Below are 24,817 nucleotides of genomic sequence, written 5' to 3'. Positions count from 1 at the left end.
ATGGGGAAGGGGAAGGAAAAGAAAGAAAAAGATAAAGAAAACTACCCTCAAGGCTTACCAGTCTATGCTGAGCATGGGCACATACTGTCAGTCTTCTCGCCTGAGTCAGGCTATTGTGAGTTCAAGACCAGCCTGGGTTATGGAATTAGACCCTATCTAAAAAATAGTCACTTGGCTTGGTGTGCCTTTTTTGTCAGGGTGCCCTTGCTGTTCCGGAAATCAGCGCCCGTGAGCACCACTTGGTGAGTGAGTGGTTGGTTGCTCTAGCTGACCTAGAGAGAGCTATGCTTTTACACATGTGAGAGCCACACCAGCATCTGCAATGTGCTGTTTTTCTTAGTCCTAACCCTGTGAGCTGTACTGCCTTCCTGGCTGCCCAATTAAAGTTGGACAGACCTAGGGTATAGTTTGAGTCACCAGTATTTGCCAAGCAGTAGGCCATTTGCTTAAGGTTTCAATGTTATGCCTTATAAATTTAAGAACACATAACTTGTTATTAGTGAGTGTGTATACATATATGTTGTATATCAGCATGTGCAGCCGGGAAGGTCAGAGGACAAATTTGGGAGTTGGTTCTCTCCTTGTGTGGTAAGTTCCAGGGCTACAACTCATCAGACTTGCTGGGCAATTCATTACCTTCTCACCTGCCGAGGCTTCTCACCAGGCCGCTTTGATTTTAAGATACTGAATGACCAAGTTTCCTTAGCTAAAAGTCTCTGTGAAATTGTATATAATCTTTACAGTATTACCTAGTGAGTCCACTATTAGGTTAAGTTGATGATATAGTTTTTTGTTTGGCAATGTTAGGGCTTCCATTGCTATGAAGAGACATCCTAACCAAGGCAACTCTTATAAAGGAAAACACTGAATTGGGGTGGCTTAGAGGTTTGATCCGTTATCGTTATGGTGGGAAGCATGGCGTATCAAGGCAGACATGGTGCTGGAGGAACCAGGAGTTCTTTTCTACACTGTGATCTGCAGGAGGAGACTGGCAGCCTCCGGGCAGACCGGAAGAGGCTCGCATTCCGCACTGGGCTGAGCGTGAGAAACCTCAGAGCCCACACCTCCTAATAGCGTCACTGCCTGTGGACCAAGCATTCAAACACTATGGAGGGTCAAACCTATTCAAACCACCCCAGGCAACAAGGTCTCTCTCCATAGTCTTGGCTAGCCTGGCCTGCCTCTGTCTCCTGAGTGCTGGGTTTAAAGGTGTGTGCCACCATAACCAGCTGGTAGTATAGCATGTTAATACTATATTTGAAGCTACTTTATATTTTGGAAAACTTAGTGAACATTTAATGAAAATGAGTCTTTGTTCTAGAGTACCAAGGTGCTTCAAGTAAAATGTGTAAGTTTTGTGATGGCTGAACCTGCCGTGTCTTCACTAGCTTATGTGTGTCTTCCTGTGTATGTCTCAGAGGGGACTGCATTATTTCTTTGGTAGCTAGGATGAAGTGAAAATTAAGTGTGACTTCTAATTTGATGATACATTTCTACCTAAAGGGCGAGGAGGTAACTTTATGTTCTAAAAATGCAACTATTCTCAGCTTGAGAAGAAACACATTTTATTCACATCACAAAATAAGAACAATTTGAAACCATCCTTTTAATGGTATCTCTACTATTATTACTTCTTTAACAGAAATTTTTTTGTTGCTGTGGAACACTGGGTGTGTGTTTGTTTTTTATTGTAGAGATGCATAGCACTGCTTGACCCTTGCTTGGAAGCCCCTGGTCATCTCACTAGTTCCCAACTTTAATTTGTTGCTGCATTAGGGAGGGAGAGGGGCGGGGAGCTTTGCCTTTGAAGAACATCTTTCATGAGCGGGTCTGCAGAACCTTAGCTACTGAGGTAACAAATGGTGCTTCAGACATTCATGGCCTGTTTCCCTTATAGTTTCAAAGTTTGAAGGTCTCATGGGAAGGTATTTTAGGAAGAGGCTAACTGCATATTGGGAGAGGATGGTGTCACAGGGCTGTGTTAGACAGGAGCAGGGTTGTTGGTTGAACGACAGTTTTCTGACAAAAACTCTTCATGGGGAGGAACAACGGGTGTCCACTGAGAGGGAGCCCGTGACAGGCCTTGGTGAACCTGTGAGTTTTATTGGAGTCACTTACAGGAGCTGAACTGACTCAAAGACAGCCACATCACCGAGGCCCGTCCCAGCACAGTAACAGCTCACAAAAGGTGGGGGCCTGAAGCACACTGCACAGTCTGGCTAAACCTCTTCCAGAGAGCTGAGCTGGTTTCTGCTTCTTCTCTGCAGCTGGACTGGTCTCAGCGTTGTCTTTGTAGCTTTTCTCTCTGAGAGTCTGCAGTGCAACTCAGCTTCTCTGCATCTTTTTGGCAGCTGGCTTCCCACCTGAGACTCCTGTTTGCAGCCAAGCTTCCTTCAGTCTGAGAGGGACTCTCAGCGTCTATGTGCGTACTCTGGCAAGGAAGGGCCTTGTGAATCTGGTCAGCTTCAGGAACTCTGTGGAGCTGTTTGGAGTTTAAACCTTCCAGCTTTGTAAAGAGCCTCCCTGTGGTATGAACATTTCAGTCTGGGAGGAAAGGGCTGTTACGCGCGACACGGCTGTTCTGTTACTGTATCTTGCAGTTAGGAGATACTTAGGAAAGTTAGAAGCAGATAAAGAATGGAAGTAAAATTAAGGTGCCGGACTTCCGACTTTCGTAGTGTACGTGAAGGTGAAGGAGTAGAAATGCTCAGTGCAGTTGGTGAGGCTTTGAAATCAGGGTGGAGCTACTTGTGCTGACGGAAATTGTAGTAAGCTGCGTTTGGGGTCAGCGCTGGCATGTGCCAAAAGTGGTTGACGCCTGCTTATACTTTTAAGTACAAGTTATTTCTTTTTTTTTCCTTCAACCTTTCCCCACCTTTAGGAAGTTGCATGTTTGCCAAAAGGTAGGAAAGGGAAAGCGGGTGAGCAGGAGAGCTGGTGCTCAGTCATAGCAGCACAGCAGGATGGGTTGACGAAGAAGTCAGTGAATGCCTAAGGTTGTGCCAGCAGGTTGTTTTTCCTGTTTTAAACGTGCAACAGATTTGATCCCTCTAGTTGTTGTTCCTTTAACAACTAAATAAGACATCGTTCATTATAAACCTATTCCTAATTCTTAGAACTGAGAACAATTCCTTCTTTGATGATTTTATACACGTATAGGACATACCTTAGTCTGGCTCAACCCCAGGACTCCCGCATTCTCGGTGCCACCTCTTTCTCCTCCTCCCTTTATCTCCTGCCGTTTAGTCCACCTGAATCTAATTACTAATACCTGCATATGCATGGACCTGGAACCCAGATGCCCAGAACAGTTTGTTTCTGACAATTAGTTTGGGATGTTTTACTTCTAAGTTGCTTAATCCTTCTTTTAAAAAACAAAGTACCTGAAATATATGTCTCAATGAGAATACTTTTTTTTCCCAAATGTGATAACATGTCTTGCAGTGTTCTGGCACTTCTGGCCTCCCGCATTCTCGTGTTTAATCATGATTAATATTTGAATTTTTATTTCAGTAACATATCTTCAGTTAGAAACACTTTGTCTTTTGTAAGTAGAATCTGGGACTTCAGTTCCTTAGAAAATAGTCCCTTAGTGTGCTTACATTATCCAAAATACCTTATAAACTTTTATTTTGTTAAAAAGCTTAAGCTATAAACCATTATTTAAAATAAGAGTGAACAATTTCAATTTTCTCTGATGCAATGCTAAGGAGAGGCTGCGTAATTCTTTGACGTTGACAGGTGTCAGAGAGATGACAGCCTTCCCTTGTGCCTGGCTGGGTGGAAAATGGAAGAGGGAGACCACACCGTGGAAGCTGTTGGTGGCCGTAGCCAAGTTCACATATTTCCAGTTCACTGCACGTTAGTGTTATCCTGTAGTGATATTCTAGATGAGCAGGTTAGTTTAAAAAGTGTACATACTAGCTGGGCGTGGCGCACACCTTTAATCCAAGTACTTGGGAGGCAGAGGCAGCAGGATGATCTCTGTGAGTTGGAGGCCAGCCTGGTCTACAAAGTGAGCCTAGAACAGCCAAGGCTACACAAAGAAACACTATCTCGAAAAAGAAAAACAAACAAACAAACAAAAGGTGTACATACTGTTAAGGATGTGGAAGTATCTTAAAGAATTCATTAAATACCATGATTTCCACAGTGTAGTGCATTTCCCTACAGACAGGTGTTCCAAGGAGCATTTATAATTTTTATTAGCAAAATAACCGGACACCCCATTTCCACTTACTGGAGAATGGATGAATACAAAGTAGTCTTTTCACAGTGGAACTGTGGAAACAGTGCAGGCACTGGCTGGCCTGTGAGACTACTTTGTGGTAAGCACCTAAGTCTCATGCTCTTGCACCCTCACTGTAGGGCAGCAAAGAAGTGACTGCAAGCATGCTTTGGACGGTTTCTTCTGTCTACACTTACCTGGGTCCTGGGCTGGAATTCAGGTCACAGGGCTTGTGTGGCAAACACTTTGCCTGCTGAGCCATCTGGCCAGTCTGACTTTCTATTTTAGAAAGCCAAATCAAACTGTCCCTGTTATCATGAAGATATGTGGTGTGTCACAAGGAGGCCCAAGGAAGATAGGGATGCCTAATTGAAATATGTCATTACTACCAATAAAACAATTTGGAAAATATGCCTGGAAAGTAGTCTGAGGGCCTGTTGGCTATGAGAAGTATCATATGTCGTGACACCCTCTTGTCATTCTGTGAGATGATAATATTAATGACATAACTGTCAACAGTTTCCTGTAGTCAGAGCTAACCCGCTTGTGAGATATTACTGAATGCCCGTAAGCTTGCTGCATTTTCAGTCACTTTTTTTTAAAATAAATTTTTTTCTTTTTTAAATTTATTTATTTATTACATATACAGTGTTCTGCCTCCATATACACCTACACATCAGAAGAGGGCACCAGATCTCACTATAGATGGTTGTGAGCCACCATGTGGTTGCTGAGAATTGAACTCAGGACTTTTGGAAGAGCAGCCAGTGCTCTTAACCTCTGAGCCATCTCTCCAGCCCATTTTTGGTCACTTTTGCTCTTAAAAAATATTAAAGTGAAGATTTAGAAATCTATCTTTGAAAGGTTGGTATGTAAAATCAGAGAAAGCGGGAACAGGGAGACACACCGGGACGGTGAAAGAGGGGCGGCCTAGGTGATAGGTACAGTGAGAAGCGCAGTGCTGAGTGACAGTCTAGCAAGCCCAAAGCACGCATTCCTGAAAGTACAGAAACTCTGTGTGAAGCGCCGCACCAAGGCAGCTTCTGCAGTGAGCTGTGTGGAAGGTGCTACAAGTGTCCACCTGAGTGATAAACTTAAGGTAGAGCTGTTTGTGAAAATACTGACTCAGCCAGGCGTGGTGGCACACACGCCTTTAATCCCAGCACTCTGGAGGCAGAGGCAGGAGGATCGATGTGAGTTCGAGGCCAGCCTGGTCTACAAAGCGAGTCTAGGACAGCCAAGACTACACAGAGAAACCTTGTCTCGGAAAAACCAAAAAAGAAAAAGAAAAAAGAAAGAAAATAAAATACTGACTCTCAACCAGGCGTGTTGGCACACGCCTTTAATCCCAACACTCAGGAAGGCAGAGGCAGGTGGATCGCTGTGAGTTGGAGGTCAGCCTGGTCTACCATGCTAGTCCAGGACAGTCAAGGCTACACAGAGAAACCCTGACTTGAAAACCAAAAAAAGAAAGGAAAAAAAGAAAATGCTGACTCTCAAGGGTTTCATTTGCAGGATCAGACAGAAGTTACCTGGGTCTTCCAACATTTATCTTCTCCTATTGACTGCACTGCGAGCACTGATTAGAAAAAAAGGTGAGGGGACAGCAAGATACTGAGTATCAAAGCACATCACCTTGTTTTAAAAGTCTTGAGGGCTGACACAGCTCACTGGTAAAGCGTAAGGGTGAAGACCTGAGTTTGATCCCCAGAACACATGTCAAAAAGTAGGCATGGTGGTGAGCAGTGTCTGTAATCCCAGCTCTGGGGAGGCTGAGACAGGTGGGGTCCCCTAGGGGCCCTCTGGCCAGCCAGCCTCGCCTGCTGAGTTCCAGACCAACAGGAGGGCCCTGTTTCAGCAACAATGTTTGGCATCTAAAGAACGACACCCAAGGCTGTCCTGGCTGACTCACCTCTCCTCTCTCTCACTCTCAGACAGACTCTTCCCTTACCACATATAAACAGTCAAACAAAAAATGATTTACCAACAAGCTGCTTGGAAAGATTTTCAAGCACACTTGGCATTTACAGATTATACTTCAAAAGTCTTTCAACTAACTTATAATCTAAACCAATAGCCCTTACCCCCCCCCCCCAAAAAACACCCAAAACCAAAAAACCAAAACAAAAAAACTTCAATTCAAACATAAAATTATTTCTCCGGCAGGAGAAATTAGTTTGGAGATAAGCAATTTCTAATTATTCAACGCCATCTAATTATTCCATTTCTGCTAGTGGCATGCACTGGAGAAAGTGGGCTGGCTCCTCTGTTACTAGCTGTCTGGTTTTGAGACGTTACGCAAACACTATAAATCCTTCTCTATCATACATATGATAAACAAGGTTTTGGCTGGCAGTGTTGACTCAGTGGTGGAGTACTCGTCAAGCATGTTTGAGGCCCTGGCTTCAGTCTCCAACACTGAAAAAGGATCAATGATTCAGGTTTTCTTAGACAAAAATCATGTTTTTACACTTGATCTCAGTATCCAAACAGTAATACTTTAAATTTTTGCAATAAGCTTTGTCTGTGTTAATGACAGTTGTGATTTTTATTTTACAAAAGAAATTTGTCTACTTTGCAGGGGGCTGGAGAGATGGCTCAGTGGTTAAGAGTAACACCTGCTCTCCCAGAGGTCCTGAGTTCAATTCCCAGTAACTACATGGTGGCTCACAACCGTCTATACTGTGATCTGATGCCCTCTTCCGGCATGCAGGTGTATATGCTGACAGAACACTGTATACATAATAAATTAATTAATCTTTAAAAAAAAAGTATTACACACTTATTTTATTTATATATTTTAAGTATTATATACTTTTAACTTATTAAGGGAATTAGAGAGGTCGTACTTGTCTGCAGTGTCAGCACTTGGGAGGTAGAGGATCAGGAGTTTTAAGTCCTTATGGAGACAAATTCAAGGCCAGCTTAGGCTACATGAGACTCTGTCTAAAAAAATTACAAATATCTTTGAAATGATAGATAATAATGACACAAACAAGCATATGATGTAGTTAGTTGTTCATTTAGGTTGACTTATGTAAAATTCCTGGGCTAGAGTACACTTTATTTATTTATTTATTTTGTGGATGGGACTCAAGTCTAAGCACTGTGTATACACCTTGCACACACTGTCTGAGGTGCGATATTTCTTTTTTTTTAAAAGATTTATTTATTTTATTTATTGCATATGAGTGCTTTATCTGCAGAAGAGGGCATCAGATCACATTATAGATGGTTGTGAGCCACCATGTGGTTGCTGGGAATTGAACCCAGGACCTCTGGAAGAGCAGTCGGCACTCTTAACCGCTGAGCCATCTCTCCAGCTCTTAACCGCTGAGCCATCTCTCCAGCCCGAGGTGCGATATTTCTAGTGCTCTCTGGTTTTCCTGAGACCCATCATGTAAAGTACAGCATTTTCTACTTCTGCTGTCTTATAAGTACTAAAAAAAAAAAGAAAGAAAAAGACAAAGAAAAGAAAAATTCAGACAGTGGAAGATCTTGGGTTTTTGAATTAGTGCCATAACTTAACATCCCAGCCTATCAGTCAAGGCACAGATAGGCTTTAAGAAGCTTGGCGACCATAGTCTACAGCTATAAACCAAGGATCCGGATCAAAGAGTCTAGCTCAGATTCCATGTCCCCCTACGCCATATCCTAGAAATATCAACAAAATAACATGGAGCCAGATGACAGTTGTAACCATAAAGTTAACAATTCAAGGGCATAAAAAGAAAACAACTGTTTTGTGCTTTCTCAGCAAGAAAAGTCACCAAAAGATGTTGGGTGATCTGGCTCTTAAAAGAGACTCTTTACGTCATTGTATAACCTGTGGTAGGAGTTACAAGACAAGTCTTTGGGGTCATGACAAAGGATGCAAAACGCATTCTCAGGAGTGCGTTCTGGGATGTAGTAGGAAGCTGACTTCCTTACTATATAAGGCGACATGTATATTTACTATGCATATACGCATTCTGTCCTGTTAACATTCATTGTAAGACAGCCCTGCCTCCTCTTTTTCTTCACAGCTCTCTTTTTCTTCTCCTCTCCAACCCTCAGTGATTTATAAACAAAAAAAAATTTACCTGCTGGAAGACATTCCATTACGCCATTTTCCTGTTTTTTTTTTTTAAAGTTACTTTTATTATTTTATGATTGATATTTCACACTTACACCATCTCTCCCTTCTTTTTTTGCTTTTGTTTTTTTGTTTGTTTGTTTCTTTGAGACAGGTCTCTATGTAGCCTTGGCTGTCCTGTACTCCCTTTGTAGACCAGGCTGGTCTCGAACTCACAGCGATCTACTTGCCTTTGCCTCCTGAGTGCGGGGATTAAAGGCGTGTGCCACCACCGCCTGGCCTCATCTCATCCTTCTTTTACTATGCTTTCTCTAGTTATTTTCTCATTTTTATAGAGCTATTTGTTATCCTTTACTTTGGTTTCTTCTAACTTTGAGCTGTCATTCAATCAAATGGTCTTGTCATAAAGTCTTTTAAAGGAATGGAGTGGCAGTTTTTGGTCCATAGGAATTTATTTAATCTCCGTCTTCCAGCCATATCTTACCTTCTTTTGCTGTTAGTAGTGAGTGGGCGCTCGTGGTTGGGAGGTGAGATGTGCTGGCGAGATGGAGGCCGGAGCCTCTACTGGAGGAATCTGTGAGAGCTGTATCCTTCACTCAAGGCCTACAGTTTGCCCTTGTTGCTAAGCCCAGAAGATCAAAGGCACTGTGGGTATGAAGGAGTGAGAGAGGCACTCATGTATGGTTCTTTTTCTCTCCTCTTTGTATACAGGCCAATGAAAATATAACCTTCCCCTCTTTCCTACAGAGGGGAAAGAGTAGAGACCAGAGGGGCTTGGATGTGCTGTTCTGGGTGGATGAAAAAACTGAGAGAACTGAGCAGTGTGCTGTTAAAAAACATCAGTTTGTGGAGGGCAAAAGTGAAATTGCTCACTCTTATCCATCTTTCCCTTTGTGTAAAGAATGCAGTAAAGGAAGATAGAACACAGCTAATCAGAGACTTAGAGGATGGAACGTGATCCAGGAGGGTGTTATTGAAAACTTGAGTATATTTGGAAATGTGAAGCTATCAAAAGAGTATTCTAGACATGAACTTAATACACAGTTATGTTTTTAAAATGTTACAATTAGAGTCCTACAGGAAAGGAATTTTTGTTGTTGTTGTTGTTTCTCTGTGTAGCCCTGGCTGTCCTGGAACTTTCTTTGTAGTCCAGGCTGGCCTCAAACTCACAGCGATCCTCCTGCCTCTGCCTCCTGAGTGCTGAGATTAAAGGTGTGCGCCACCACCACATAGCTGGAAAGGGAATCTTAAAAGATGCTAGGTTATACTGAAGAATAAAAAATAGATTACAAGCTAGAAGAGATGAGACATTCAAACAGAGCGTACTCTAGCCCTGGAGGCAGGAGCCATCTGGTTTTGAAGGCTTTTTTTTTTTTCTTGTTGTTGTTGTTGTTTGGTTGGTTGGTTGGTTTTGAAGACAGGGTTTCTCTGTATAGCCTTGGCTGTCCTGGACTCATTTTGTAGACCAGGCTGGCCTCAAACTTCCAGAGATGCACCTGCCTCTGCCTCCCTGAGTGCTGGGATTAAAGGTGTGCGCCACCACGCCCGTCAGAAGGTTTCTTGAGAGAAGGTTGGCCTCCGACCCAGGCTTCATGCATCAGCCCTTTCTCCTGCCTCCAGTGCTGGGGTTACCTCCTTCCTCTTTGAAACCTTAGTTTTAAGTCTTGCTTGGATTGAATTGTAGCCACCCACACTCTGGGATAAGTCATTTTACAAGTTGGCCTCCATGTGCTCATATGTGACATGAAAGGGTTCATTTTTACTGAAACTTAGAGGGTCTTTTGTTTGTGAAAAGCATACTACAGGTCAGTTATACACACCAAGAGGGTGTTCGTTGTCATTAGCCATCAGGGAAAGGAACATTAGGTCACAACAGGCCAGCATCATTCATGCTCCTGCCACAGGGACCAAAGTGACAGTAGGAATAATAGCACATGTTTCTCTGTAAATGTCTCATAATACAGCATCTTCTCTAATTCTCCTTTCAATTTCATTTTTCTTGTTATTCTTTTATATAAATATTTATTTATCTTATTTATTGTATATGAGTGCTTTATCTGCTGAAGAAGGCATCAGATCACATTATAGATGGTTGTGAGCTACCATGTGGTTACTGGGAATTGAACTCAGGGTCTCTGGTAGAGCAGTCGGTGCTCTTAACCACTGAGTCGTCTCTCCAGCCCCTTTCTTGCTATTCTTAAATGCTTTTTGTGTCTAATGTAGTTAGAAAAGGCATCAAGGCAAATAAGAGCTCTGGAAAATGCATGTCGTTAGAGATCAGTGGTAGAAGAAACCAGATTTTGGTGGACAAGCTAAGCATTTTCCTCCTTGGTTTTAGCATTTTGGGTGAAGAACTCTGAAGTCACCTGTGGAGACTTTGTTTATAAGAAAGTGATAGTTTATATCCCTTTCTCAGACTTTGGCTTTTTGCAGAGCTGGGGAACATGAAAATATAAATAGGCCACTGTGTAGTTTAACTGCACTGCACTGAGCCACAGCAGACTAGACTGAGAAGTAAAGGACGGGTCTGTTGTGCTGAAGCTCCAGAGCCAGACTGCAAACTACCTTGCTGTCTGCGATCCTGGGCAGCCAGGAGGGCGACAACCACACTCCCAAACAGGTCATTTGATCTGCACCATAATGCAGCCCTCCCTCACCTCCAAAAAGAAAGGCTAACGGGTCAGTTACTGCCATGTGGTTTCTCTCCCTGGAAATTAAAATGCAAGGCAGAGTACCTGCACTTTTGCCTTCTTAAGGAATGAAAGCAGGAAAACAGTTACTGGGTTATTATTCTGCAATGTTAAATTATAGTTACACATTTGATCATAGAAACTAGCATATTTAATAAACTCTAGGGATTGTCCATTGGTCTTAATTACATCACCAACACTGTTGAAGGAACTCACGTGTTTTCCAGGTTTCAGTCTTTGCTTCGTTTTCACATTGAGCTCATGGCATTGATTCCTTTGTCTCTTGCTTTGTTTAAATCTCTTTATGAGGTGTGTTATCAATAGCACATATTTCAGTTGTATAATTACACATGTAAACATGTTAAGTGGTCAAGGTACTAAGCATACTTATATCCCCCACGCCAACTATTCTTTATCACTATCTCTTTTCATCTACCAGAGTGATTGCTGTCTGATTCTAGGCAGTATAGACTCCATTTTAGGACATTTTACGTCTCTCCCCCCCCCCCCCCCTTTCCCTTTTGGTTTTTTGAGGCAGGCTTTCTCTGTGTATTCCTGGCTGTCCTGGACTGTAGATCAAGATGGCCAAGAACCCAGAAATCTGTCTGCCTCTGCCTTCTAAGTGCTAGGATTCCAGACATGTGCCACCACTTCCTGGCAGAGAATTCTTAGGTCTTTTATGAATAGAATCAAGAAGTATGTACTCTGTTGGTCTAAATTCTTTAACTTTGTGTAATGAATAGATACTTACATAAACAGTAATTTATTTCATTATTATTGATGTATCTCAGTTCACCTTTGTTTTAAAACCTTGGGATTTTTTTCAGTTTGTAATAAATGGAGCTGGTGTGAACTCTTCTGCATTTGACATTATTAAAAAGATCTGAGTTCTCTTGAGCAAATGACTTGATAGATGCCTTTAACTGTTTATGAAGCCCTGAGACTGTTTTGCAAAATACATGTACCATTTTAGATTCCTCTTAGGAGTGCGTGAGAGGTCCAGTTGCTTCACTAGCCAACATGTGTAGGGCTGGTCTTTACAGTGACTAGGTCTTGGTGTTCCATTGTGGCCCAGAATGAATTTCCCAATCAGATACAGTGTTGACTGTTTCTTAGCTTCTTTGGTAAGGTATGCTCCAATTTCCTGCACATTATTTTCATTATTGGATTTCTATAGTTATGTTCATATATCATTCTTTGATGGGATTTTATTTACAGATAACTTTCCCCTTTGAACAGAGTGTCTTTTTAGTCTTTTACATGTTTCAAACAACAAAAACCTGTTGTTTATGCAATCGGTTTCTTATTTTAGAAAACAGAACATAGTGGAATTTGTACTTCAGAGTTAGAGTCTTAGCACAATAAGGGGACTTTTAGAAACAGTATATTTTCATGCAAGAATGTTCTGAGATCTTAACTGGGATTGTTTTGAATGAATGTACGAATCTAAGATAAATCTGAGTTAATACTGTAGCAACGTCAAATCTTCTAAACCACGAATGTTCTCCATCTATGTAAATACTCTTTAGGTCCCGGTAGTGTTTAGACTTAAGCCTTTAGTTTTTAGATCGTGCAAACATTTTGTCATCTCAAAGCTCGGTGCCATTTTGATATGTGTGGTTTATTTTATACATACGTGATATCACCATTGCAATGCAATATCACCTTTTTGATACGCATGCTTTTATGCATGTGTGTGTGTGTGTGTGTGTGTGTGTGTGTGCAAATGGTTGCAGGTCCTCCAGAGATATTAGGATCCCCTGGAGCTGGAATTACAGGCAGTTGCGAGCTGTCATCAGGAATGATGGGAACCAAACTCAAGTCCTCTGCGAGAGCAGCACGTCATCTTTCTAGCCTGATTGATACATCTTTTTAATTGTCAAGTCTCAGTTGTTTATTGCCAGTGTGGAAACACTATGAATTTTGCACACGCACATTACTTTCACATTCCAGTTACTCAGTCACATTGCTGAGTACACAATACTACAAGCTTGGCTGCGTTTTGCTTAAGTCTGTCCTCTCACCTTCATATGAAGCAAATCATTGTGGAAATAGAGCTGCTAACAGAAGATAATAAGAGAGAGGAGGCAGCATATGAAAGTGTTCGCTATCTGATAAAGGTGACATTTTTTAATTGCTGGAATGAACTTAGGGTTATAATTTAAAACAATCTTAGCATCAATCCAGACATATAAAGTTACCTATTGAATTGGAGGTATGCTTGGGCTAAAGATACATATTTGGTATTGAGCACGTGGAACGAAATGAAGTCACCCAAAGAAAAGAGTTTAAACAAGTCAGTGGGTTCCCCGTGGGGTGGGGTGGTGCTTGCTGCCACCTGGGCCTGTAAGGAGCCTGCTGGGAGCACTGTGCTTCTGTGGTGGCGTGAGCCTGCCGTAGGTTGTCGCTCTCAAGCTGCACAAAGCCTCCCTCGCCAGCCAGATCGCCCACACCCAGGGCCCTGGACTAGTCCAGCCACTCCTGCCTGCACTGCAGCCAGCAGCTAGGCTCCTACCAGGACTTGCCCTGACTGCTGTCACCCAGCTAACCCAGTTTAGATCTTCCACATCCTCCTCCAGCGTCTACCCTGGCCCATCCCACCATCCTCTCTTCTGCCCCCACCTTCTCCGTCCAAGAAGTCCACGTGCTCAGATCTCATTGGAAAATAAAATATGAAAGAAAAATCTGGTCAGTATCTTTTCTCCAAAACCTACCAATCCTGAAGAAATGTTTGCCAATGAGAATTGCCGAAAAAGAACCCTAGGACAAAGAATTTAAAGGAACAATCATAAACTTCATCAAATAATTCAAGGAGTTTAAAGACACCACAAAGAAACAGCCCAATGAAATTAAGGAGAAAGAACGAAAATAAATGCCCAGAAAACACAGGCACAAAGCTGATGAAGATGATGGAGACAGTCTAGGACCTGAGAACAGAATTCAATAAGGGGGCAGAAGCATTGAAGACTGAAGCTGAAATGAAGATGGAATTGGAAAAACTCAGTAACTTAACTAAAAATCTCAAATAAAATCCTTACCAGTGGAATAAATCAAGTAGAAGACAGATTAGCAGGACTCTAAGACAACACTGAGGATTTAGGCCAAATAAACTAAGACTATGAAAAGAAAAGAAAACAACAACAAAAGGGAAATGTGAGGCACCATGAAAAAAACAAATCTTTGAATTATAGACAAAGATGAGGGAGAAGAATTTCAAATCAATGTCATAGATCAGATCTTCAATAAGATCATAAAAGACTTCCCCAAACTAAGGAAAGACATACCTACACACATATAAAGAGTACTCAGAACACCCAATAGACTAGACCAGAAAAGAAAATCCCCATGGTATATCATAGTGAAAACAACAGTCCGTATATAGAACAACAAAAGTATATCAAAAGCTTCAAGAGGAAAACACACACACACACACACACACACACACACACACACACACACACACACACAAAAGTGACATATAAAGGAAAACTCATGAAAATAATATCTGATAATATCTGATTTCTCAGGGGAAAATTCGAAAACCATAAGAGCCTGAAGCAATGTATTCCAAGTCCTAAAAGACAACTACACCAAGCCTGTACTAATAAACCTAGCAAATCTGTCTTTATGAAAGGAGAAAGAAAAACTTCCCATGACATCATCACCCTGAAAAAAATTTATATCCAAAATATCAAATAAGAAAATATAGGAAGTGGGCTGGCGAGATAGCTCAGAGGTTAAGAGCACTAACTGCTCTTCCAGAGGTCCTGAGTTCAATTCCCTGCAACCACATGGTGGCTCACAATGGTCTATAATGAGATCAGATGCCCTCATCTGGCATGTAGGTGTACAGGCAAATAGAGTGCTCATATACATAAAATATGTAAATAATTCTTAAGAGGAAAAAAAGAACACAGATATTAAAAAAAAAAAAAAAAAAGAAAAGAAAAAGACATGAAGCATTATTTCAGGCTGGAAGAGGAATGAGTACAAAGCCGTAATTACTATAACAAAGTGCTGGTGAGAGCGTGGACAGCAGCACCAAAGAAATCAACAACACAGGGCTGGAGAGATGGCTCAGAGGATAAGAGCGCTGCCTGTTCTCCCAAAGGTCCTGAGTTCAATTCCCAGCAACTACATGGTGGTTCACAACCATCTATAATGAGACCTGGTGCATTCTTCTGGTGTGCAGTTGTGCATGCAGGCAGAACACACTATACATAATAATAAATAAATCTTTAATTAAAAAAATCAACAACACAATGACCACAATTAATGTACATTCCAATGATAACTTTAAAATCAATGTCTTCAATCCACATTTCAACAATAACTTTATTATTAATGTTCTGTGTTCCCCAAAAGACACAGACTGATTCGTTGGATCAAGAAAGAAAATCCACCTATCTGTTGTTATAAGAAACATCTTTAACTGGGCATAGTAATCCCAGCACTTAGGGCAGAGGCAGGCGTGTATCTTTAGAGTTCAAGGACAGCCAAGGCTACACAGAGGAACCCTTAGTTTAACTCATAGTTAACCACCTTGGAGTAAAAGAATAGGTAGATAAAAGTACTCCAACCAAATGGGGCTGAGCAGCAAACATGTCTCCATGTCTTAATATTTAATAGACTAGACTTCAAATTAAAATTAATAAGATGAGATTAAAAAGGAACAGTTCATTCTAATCAAGGGAACAGTTATATTACTATCCTAAACATATACATGCCAAAATCTGGTACAATCAACTTTAATTTTTTTTTAAAAAAAATGTACTACTGGATTTAAAAACAAGGATTAACATCCTTCCCTTAATAGTAGGTGATTTTAATACCCCACTTTCTCTAATAGACAGGTCATTTGGATATTAAAATGCGTAGAGGCATCAGGATTAAGTGACATCATACATCAAGTGGATTTAACAAATCTACAGAATATCCTATCCAAACACCAAATAATACACATTCTACCCAGCAGCACATGGAAGCTTTTCTAAAATATCCTATGCAAAAAAAAAAAGAAGAAAAAAAAAGCAAAACTAAAATCTTAAAATTGACAGTGAACAAATCTTTATTAAATACACAGACTCTTGGAGATTAAACAACTTATAACTGACTGATGAGTGGGCGAGGACTAAGTGAAAGATGAAAATACAACAAAACGTCTGGGACTCATTGAAATCAGTCCTATGAGGAAAATTTACAGTTTGAGGTGGCTATGTTAAACAAATCAAGAAGAGCACAAATAAGTGACTTAATGATGCTACTCAAAAATTTGGAAAATCAAGAACAAAACAAATCCAAAGCTAGTCTTTGGCAAGAAGTAATAAAAATCAGTGCAGAAATCAGTGAAATGGAACCAAGGAAAATAATGCAAAGAATTAACCAGTTTGACAGATTATTGGCTCAACTAACCGAAAGAAAGAAAGAAAGAAAGAAGGAATGAAGAAAGAAAGAAAGGTTCCAAATTCCTGGAATCAGAACTGAATAAGGAAGCACTACAATAGATACCAAAGAAATTGTGAATATTATAAGGGACTATTTTTAAAACATGTGCTCCATTAACTGGAAAACCTGAAAGAAATGGTAAATTTCTTGATGTAGCCAAACAACCAAAATTAAACCAAGAAGTCAACAATCTAAACAGACATATAACTTAAATGAGGACATTGAAATAGTAATAAAAAGCTTCCAGATAGAAAAAAAGTTCATGACCAGATATACTAAGAGCAGAATTCTATCAGATTCTCAAAGAAGAGCTATAGCTAATCCTTATACTATTCCTAGAAGAAGGGTGGGGGTGGGAGGAGCAAAGAGGAGGAGTGAAAAAGAAAAAAGGAGAGCTCCCGAAACCCTTCTTTGAAGCCTGTATTACTTTCATACCAAAATCAGGTAAAGACAACAGAAAAAGAAAACCATAGGCTCACATCCCTGGTGACTATAGACTCAAAAATGCTCAATAAAATAGTTTACAAACAGAACCTAGACATACATCGTTAAGATTATACAATATGACCTGGCTTCATTCCTGAATTGTAGGGATGCTTCAACACATGCGAGTCAATAACTGTCATAAACTACATAAAGGGACTTAAAGACAGAAAAGTCACATGATCATCTCAGCAGACAAAGAAAAATGCCTTTGACAGAATCCAGCATGCCTTCAGGATAAAAGCTACTAGGGAATGTACAAGATGGGGCCATTGCAACGCCGTGGGGTCTTAGGAGAGCAGACACCTCACTCACTGTCATTAGGAGAGAAAACAGGAGAACACCGGCGTGTTTTGAGTGGGTAGGTAAATGTCACTTCTCTTTGTATTGCTATTTTCCCATCATGAGGGAGAAGGGATGAAACAGCCATTTAGGATGAGACAGTGTAGTGTAGTGCAGGCAAAGACACCAGAAACCAACAACACAAGTACGACAGTTAATGCACATTTCAATAATAACTTTAAATATCAATGTCTCCGATTCACTTTTCAATAATTACTTTAAATATTAGTGTCAATTCTCTAACCAAAAGACACAGACAGCCGGTCTCTCCTCCGGATTAGTGATCATGACTTTAAAGTGAGTTAGCTTGCTTAGCTTTTGTTTCTCGCCACTGTGTCCACCTGGAAAGGCTAAGGTCTATAGTGGCCAATGCTGCTTCCCCAGGGTCAGCCAGGAGATACTGAACAATTGTAGTTGTGGTACATTGGCGCAGCTTTCAGGGAAGCCTGAAGACTTGGGGTTGGTGATGAATTAAGACTTAGGGTACAACAAGGAATGAGGCATGAGTTGGTTTTTGTTTTTGTTCTGTTTGTTTGAGACAGCATTTCTCTGTGTAGCCTTGGCTGTCCTGGAACTCTGTGTAGACCAGGTTGGCCTCCAACTCATAGCAATTCACCTGCCTCTGCCCCCCCAGAGTTCTGGCATTAAAGGCGTGCGCCACCACACCCAGCGGGTTTTTGGTTTTTACCTGTAAAGGATTTTCAGCCTTGGTCTGGCAGGCAAAGGCTGAAGCGGGACCTTCAAAGCTAGAACTTGGAAGGGTTATGATCTCTGTGGATATGAAAATTTGGCTGAGAACAAAGGCCTTTTCTACTGTTTTCCAGTATTTGTTGCATTGAACTGTATGGCAAGAATTGGTTTCCTTACTTGATGAGAATTCTTGTTTCTCCTCTTCGCCTTCTGTGTGTTGTGGGATTTCCTTGGTGTTGTCTTTCATGCCTTCTATGACATTTTTAGTTTTAATTATTGTGCCAGTAATTTCTAAGAATTCTTTCTTGTTCTTTAGTTTTCCACAATACAATTATTTTCATAGTTTTAGTCTGGGGAATGGTAGGGCAGAGATGGTGCAGAAGTTCAGAGCTTCATTGTGCAAGCTCAAGGCCTGGAGTTTGGATCACAGCACCCACTTAACAAGCTAGGAGTGCTTCTGCATGTACCTCTAACACAGTGGGTCATTCCAAGGAGCAAGGTCCACACGCTCCAGGCTCAGCAAGAGGTCCTGTCTCAAAGGACATGAGGCGGAGAAAGGTGGAAGACACCAGACATCTTCTGGTCTCTGCGTACATGTAGAGGTATCCACACTTGGATTGACACGTGTGCATATAACATACACACACGCACACATGCACGCTTGTCTTCTTGGCTTTGGTGACTGTAACACATCTCACTCTAGGAGCAAATATACATCTTCTCCACTAAGTTCATATTTATACTCAGATACTATGTTTGTACATAAAATTTTTTAAATTAAATATGTCGTGTGTTCGGTAGTTAAATGTTACATATCTTTGCACTTTAGGTGTCAAAAACTAAAGATGGAAAAGAACAGAGTGAAACTGTGTCACCGTCTGAAGATGAACTGTTCTCCTGGCCAGGTCCCAAAACAGTTATGTTGAAGAGAACCTCTCAAGGCTTTGGTTTTACCCTGAGACACTTCATCGTTTATCCCCCAGAGTCTGCAATTCAGTTTTCATATAAGGTAAGAAGATTCCCATCTCCTGGGCTGTTCCCCCTTCTCACCTTCCCTTTTCCTCTTTTCTATCTTAAAATAAATGTTACATTTGCATTCTGAATCTTTTTTTTTAATGTATTTTTTTAACCTATAACAAAAATGTTAGTTTCTGAAATACACTGATTCTAAACTCCCTGCCTATTTTTCAGTGGCTTCTAGGCTTCATTCTTCTCTTTGTGATATGTAATTTTCCCTACTATCTAGATAGAGTGTGTTCTTTGGGCAGACCATAGAAATTGTTGATGAAAGTATGCTGGTGGTTACAGACATTTGCTAACTGTCGCATGTATCATACGATAGTAAGTCAGAATTTTAACACATGGCTGACCAGAGTGAACCGTGTGAATATTGGTCAGTGAGAGTGTTCCTGTCTGAAAAGCAGCGGCGTGTGCTTCTTAACTCCACTTGACATATGTAGCCACAACCCCTTACCACCCCTGTGTTAGCTCAGTTCACCCACTTCACAGTGAGGCGAGTGACACTAGCCCCATGTACCAGACATAGAAGCTGAGCTAGGTCCTTTACTGAGTAAGTACAGTGGGCCTGGAACTTGAGCTTGGCTATTGTGTGGATTAAAGACATAGAAAGATCATGTCCAGTTGGATCTAGGGAGCACGCTCTTCTTACTTTTTACATTTTGGTTTTTGAGATGTAGTCTCACTCTGGCTCTGGCTAGTCTCAAATGCGCAGAGACCTGCCTGCCTCTGTGTCCAGAGAGCTGAAATTAAAGGCAGGCCACCATACCTCCCTTCACTCTCCGTAAGTGCCTCAATGCCTCGTTCCAGGAAAATATATTGTCTGATAACCTTTTAAAGGCACCAGATATCTTTTATTCTATCTGGCTACTTTAAGAATCTATTGATTAACCCGGGCACCTTTAATCCCAGCACTTGGGAGGCAGAGGCAGGTGGATCGCTGTGAGTTCAAGACCAGCCTGCGCTACAGAGTGAGTCCAGAACAGCCAGGGATACACAGAGAAACCCTGTCTCAAAAAAAAAAACAAAACCAAAATAAACAAGTAAACCCAAACATATATTGATCTAAAAGCTCTGATAATATTACTTATACATCTGCCAGATACATGTTAGAGCTGTGTAATTTTTGTCTGTTTAGTTTAGATCCCCAAGAGCATATAGGTAATACAATTTTTATAAAATAATTTGCTCAACTCAGGTTAAAGAATATACCTGTATTAGAAAGTATTTATGGTGTCTAAAGAGTCTGGGTCTGATCCCAGCTCTGGCTCACAGTAGCTTTGTGACCTTGAATAAGTCGCTTGTCAGACAATAGCAGTTCCTTGTCCACAGGAAACATTTGCAATGGGAACTGATGACAGTGATGTGCAGTACTGCAGTTTGGTGCCAGTATCCATGCAGATAGGTCTGTCTCTATATGCTTTCCATGGGAAATATATTTTGGAGTATTTTTCACTTTACTACTGAAATTTTATCAATTCACTCAAAGACTGTGTGTGTATGTGTGTGTGTGTGTGTGTGTGTGTGTGTGAAGGGTAGACCGAAGGCCTTACACTGCAACACTGAATTCTGCCCCCAGCCTCAAAATAATTTAAAACAATTTTTAATGTTTTAATCGTAAAAGTGTACGATTGATAACAGCAATGTCTATTATGTCACTTAGCTGGCAACCGATTAGGCTCAGAACAGAGCTTATAGCCAGAAGAAGAAAAACAACATTTGGGCAGCCAAAAATAAAGGTCAAGAGTTATGTAATAAATTACCAGCCTTCAGCCAAAGCTCCATTTTTGTTTCTGCCTTGCATGGTAGCTTTGATTCGGTCAAAGCTCAGCAAATACTCACTCATACTGGTTTTCATAGTAGTTTTTTTAAAAGTAGCTTTTCTAATTTCTTAGCTAGGCATAGGCTGCATGGCAGAAGAGCCTAACGACACCAAACAGATGAACTCCCAAATTGAGTACAAGCACTGGAATCTGTAGCAATAGCTCTGCGTCTTGTCCTAGCCCGTGAAAGCTCTTTGACGGTCACTGCAGCACAGTAAATAGTGACCAGCCTGTCTCTGTCTCTTCACCTGCTTCTCTGGTGCCTCTGCCTCACTGTCCCTGCTAGGTAGTCACACACCCTCAGCATTTCCCAGCTACGCTGCTGGTTTCTTTCCCTCACTTAGCTTCACTCACAGCTTTTTGTTTTTTATTTTGAAAATTCCACCCTTATGACAAAGGTACTGTTAGTAAGATTCTAATTGGTATTTATTATATGCCAATGATTTGTTTTAAATTCAACTTTGCTGTGATCAGCTAAGACTTTACTGTTGGTGTTCAAATGTGTAATTTCTTTTATTTTGCAGGATGAAGAGAATGGAAACAGAGGAGGTATGCCATAAAGTCTTTATTTTTTCTCTAAAGGTTCTTCCCCTGTTCAGTCACTGTTCTGAGGGTATTTTATTTTATTTTATTTATTTTATTTTTGAAGGTCAAGTGCAGAGCGGTTTTTAGGTGTGAGAACCATGGGAGTTAAATATCCTTAGCTTGCTTGGTGAATCTCATCACTTGATTGCTATGATTTGAGCTCTAATGCTTTCGGGGGTTTTATGCAGGGCAGTTCTATAGTCACTGTAAGGCTTTGACTTAAGTCGTTTTTGTAAACTTAGCGGTCCCGTCAGGGAGGCAGCATGGTGTATTTTGTCAAGGTGGCTTTGGGCCCTTCTTGCTCTAAGAAGGTCTCATCTTACTCTAAACTTAAATGCACTTAAGAAGCGTCAGATATGCAGGCTGAAACGGGTTGTTTCTTAATAATTCAGATTTGGTTTTAACTTTCATTCAACTTTACATGCAATGACATAGGTTCCTAGAAACTATCTCTGGGCCTGGAGAAACAGTTAAAAGTAGTTTCTGCTTTTGTGGAAAACCAGAGTTCAGCCCTCAGGACTCAGAGTGGCTTAGAGCTTCAGGTGTTTCCAACGCGAGGGGATCTGGTGCATTCTTCCTACAGTGAACAGAAGTGGGACAGTAATGTTGATAGGGTATTAGTGTGTTGGCCACAGGGGTTTAATTTCTGTAAGCTTTCCACTGGTCGTGTTGGCTTTTGTTCTAGAACCCTGCTGTACATTTAGGTAGGAGTCTTCCTTGAACTTCCTAGTCTTTATCTCTCCCCTTTGTTCTTGTTGTGTATTGTGACTCCACCATTATTGAGAGTCTGCCAGCTTCTGTCTTGTGGGACATCAGCTTGGTTTTGTCTGATGCTTTCTCACCACCAGCTCAAGCTTAATGCGCTTTTGCCGATAATACCACATTTCCAGCCATTAAATTTAACATCATATGAGATTTAGTAAATGTGTGAATCTTCTGTTCCCATCAAGAGATGATATAAAAATAAGCACTCCCTCACGATGGTGAGTTCCGGTGTGTTCTTTTATAACTCATTTGACCCTGGACAATTACTCAGAAACTTCTTGACAATAGAGAATTTTGCATTTTCTGAAGTTTCATGTCAAGCAGAACAATACAGAATATTCTTCCTATGTCTTTTGCCTGACTTTTTAAAAATGTATTTGTGAGTACCAACAATAATATATAGGTTTTTTTCTTAGTAACTTTGTTTCTATCCCACGTATAGTCCACAGCATTAGTAGATCTTTGTATTTTGCCAACCTGCTTTGGGATCTTAAGAGTTGTCATGTTTACAGTTAACATAGAAGGAAGTAATTTCTTTCAGCACTGTCCAAGATAATCTGCAGGTATAGGTCAGGTAACACGGATCATAGGTGCCACCTGTGCACAATGGGCCACTCCTGTCACCGTCTAGTACCTGTGAGGGCCGAGGATGAGTTCTAAATGCTCCTGGTGTGACTTAGTAGGGGCAGCTGGCAGAATACGCTCCAGTATGAGAAAAGGGCATTTGAGTTCTCTGTCATCTTCCTGTCATTCCTCAGGCTGATGTGCCAAGAGGTATGGCGCACAGCATCTAGAACGCTGCACCTATTACAGGGGAAATGCACGCCTAATAAATACAGAAAAGGTTAGCAGAAGGGTGCGTGTAGCTGGCTATGTACCTGCCACAGTTTATGGAACTGACTGGATATATATGCTTTGAATGGGAAGAGTCAACCTAAACAGTTTGAGCGTCCAGGTCTTAGAGCAAAACCTTGGAGAGGAGCACTAACATGCAGGTAAAGGGTCATCTGCCCAGTCCGTACCTACTCTTGTCAAGACGGGGCTTGTCGACGTACAGAAGAATACATGTTCTGTAGTAAGAAACAAGTTAAGTTTTTAAAAAGGACATGGAGTTAGATAGGAAATGGGGAGTGGTTCTGGGAACAGTCTGGGAGGGGACAAATATGATCAAACCACAAGAAATTCTCAAAGAAGTGATACATTTGGGGTAAAGACATTACTTGGATTGACAGAAGATCAAGTACACGTGAGTGTGTGCTGCGGGTCCAGCACCATTATCAAAGATAAGCTGAACTTGCCTTTGAGCTTCCCGCTAGCCAGAGAGTCAGGAAGGAAGAGGAATAGCGAGGGCTGTACGTCATCTGTAAAAAAATACCTTTTTGTTTTCCCTGAAGGCTGAGGCTGAGGCTGTCTCACATGCCCCTGTCTTGAAAAACACAGAGAATGCAATGGCAGCTTCAGCAGTGTTGCTCCAATGACTATTTTTCAATGAATTCACATCCCCAGGATGTGAAACCCTTTAAAGGGTTTCTCAGGCAGGAGCACGTCGTGCCTCAGGCACACTGGAATGCCCGGGGGCAAGTTTGTTATCTCTGTGGTGCTGCTGCTATCCACAGGTCGGGGAGGGGCTGGGACTGTCTTAATGTCTAAGAAGTAACCTAGAAAGTGTGGACCTTTTGTCCCTCAGAAGAGCATGGGAAGGAGTGAGAGCGCCCACAGAGGTTGGTCTCTGACACACTTGGAAAGAGCGCTGCTTGGTGTGGGGAGGCGGATGGAGTGTGCCACTAGCACGCTCTTGAACACTTCATCCAGAGCAGACTTCAGAGTGTATGTTAGGGCTCTGCTTGTCGGAGGATGAGATAATAGTCCTCCTCCTTGGTGGATAAAACAGCTGAAATAGCTCACTCAGATCACCTGGCGAGAGAGTGGCAGAGCCAGACTTGCAAAACAGTTATCTCAGCTACTCTGGGCTCATAGTTTTGTTTTTAAACTTGTATCTGTTGCCTTATTTTTAAGTATTCTTCCTCATTTCTTTAATTTTGTTTCAAAAGTGTTTCCACCTTTAAAAAATGTTCTAGTATTTAGGACCAAGAAGAATTAGGTAAATATAGAGTGTGTTTTGAAATTGACCCTCAGAGAGAGAGAGAGAGAGAGAGAGAGAGAGAGAGAGAGAGAGAGAAATTGACCCTCTGAAGCTTGCACTGAGAAGGTTGAGATAAGGAAATATTTCATATCTGTGAATACCTGGAGATAAAAAGTTACATTTGGGTGATGGGGGCCCTAAATTCCTTCTAGAAGCAGACTTTACTCACCATGACATTCTGAATAGCTGGCTATCTGTGGGCCTTTAAAAAATAATAATAATTTCCTGAGCTGGAGAAGTCTCCTGGGCTCTGCCTGCCTGATAGGACTTCTGCTGTTCAGGGCTGGGCCACAGGCTGTTCCACAGAGCCTCTTTAGCCCAGGCATAGGAATACTATTTATTTCAGCGAAACTAGTTGTCCATTGGGGTGTGTTCTGTACAAAAAGAAACTTCCTGCTTTGGAACAGTTACTTATAGATCAGTGTTTTGAGTGCACCCTCATCAGAGGTGGCTTGTGTACTATTTACTGCTTTAATTCAGTGCAATGTTATGATTTTTTATTTCAGTCTTGTTTTCTTTTAAAATGTGTTT

The 24,817-nt window shown here is 41.3% G+C and overlaps 1 protein-coding gene across 9 annotated transcripts in view; it reads left to right on the top strand.

Annotated features, from left to right (window-relative positions):
* The window catches only part of ARHGAP21 (Rho GTPase activating protein 21), a 127,654-nt gene that overhangs the window by 35,481 nt on the left and 67,356 nt on the right, over positions 1 to 24,817 (top strand). For all 9 annotated transcript variants that reach the window (XM_084782820.1, XM_084782824.1, XM_084782823.1 and 6 more), the window contains 2 exons: positions 18,783 to 18,962; positions 21,318 to 21,342. In XM_084782820.1, the coding sequence (XP_084638946.1) occupies positions 18,783 to 18,962; positions 21,318 to 21,342 (205 nt within the window). The remainder of the gene's footprint in view (positions 1 to 18,782; positions 18,963 to 21,317; positions 21,343 to 24,817) is intronic.

The sequence above is a fragment of the Acomys minous genome (assembly GCF_964271855.1).
Source record: "Acomys minous genome assembly, chromosome: 5".
Classification (NCBI taxonomy): Eukaryota; Metazoa; Chordata; class Mammalia; order Rodentia; family Muridae; genus Acomys; species Acomys minous.
Note: the sequence above shows the minus strand (reverse complement) of the source record. Positions and strands in the feature narration are given on the sequence as shown.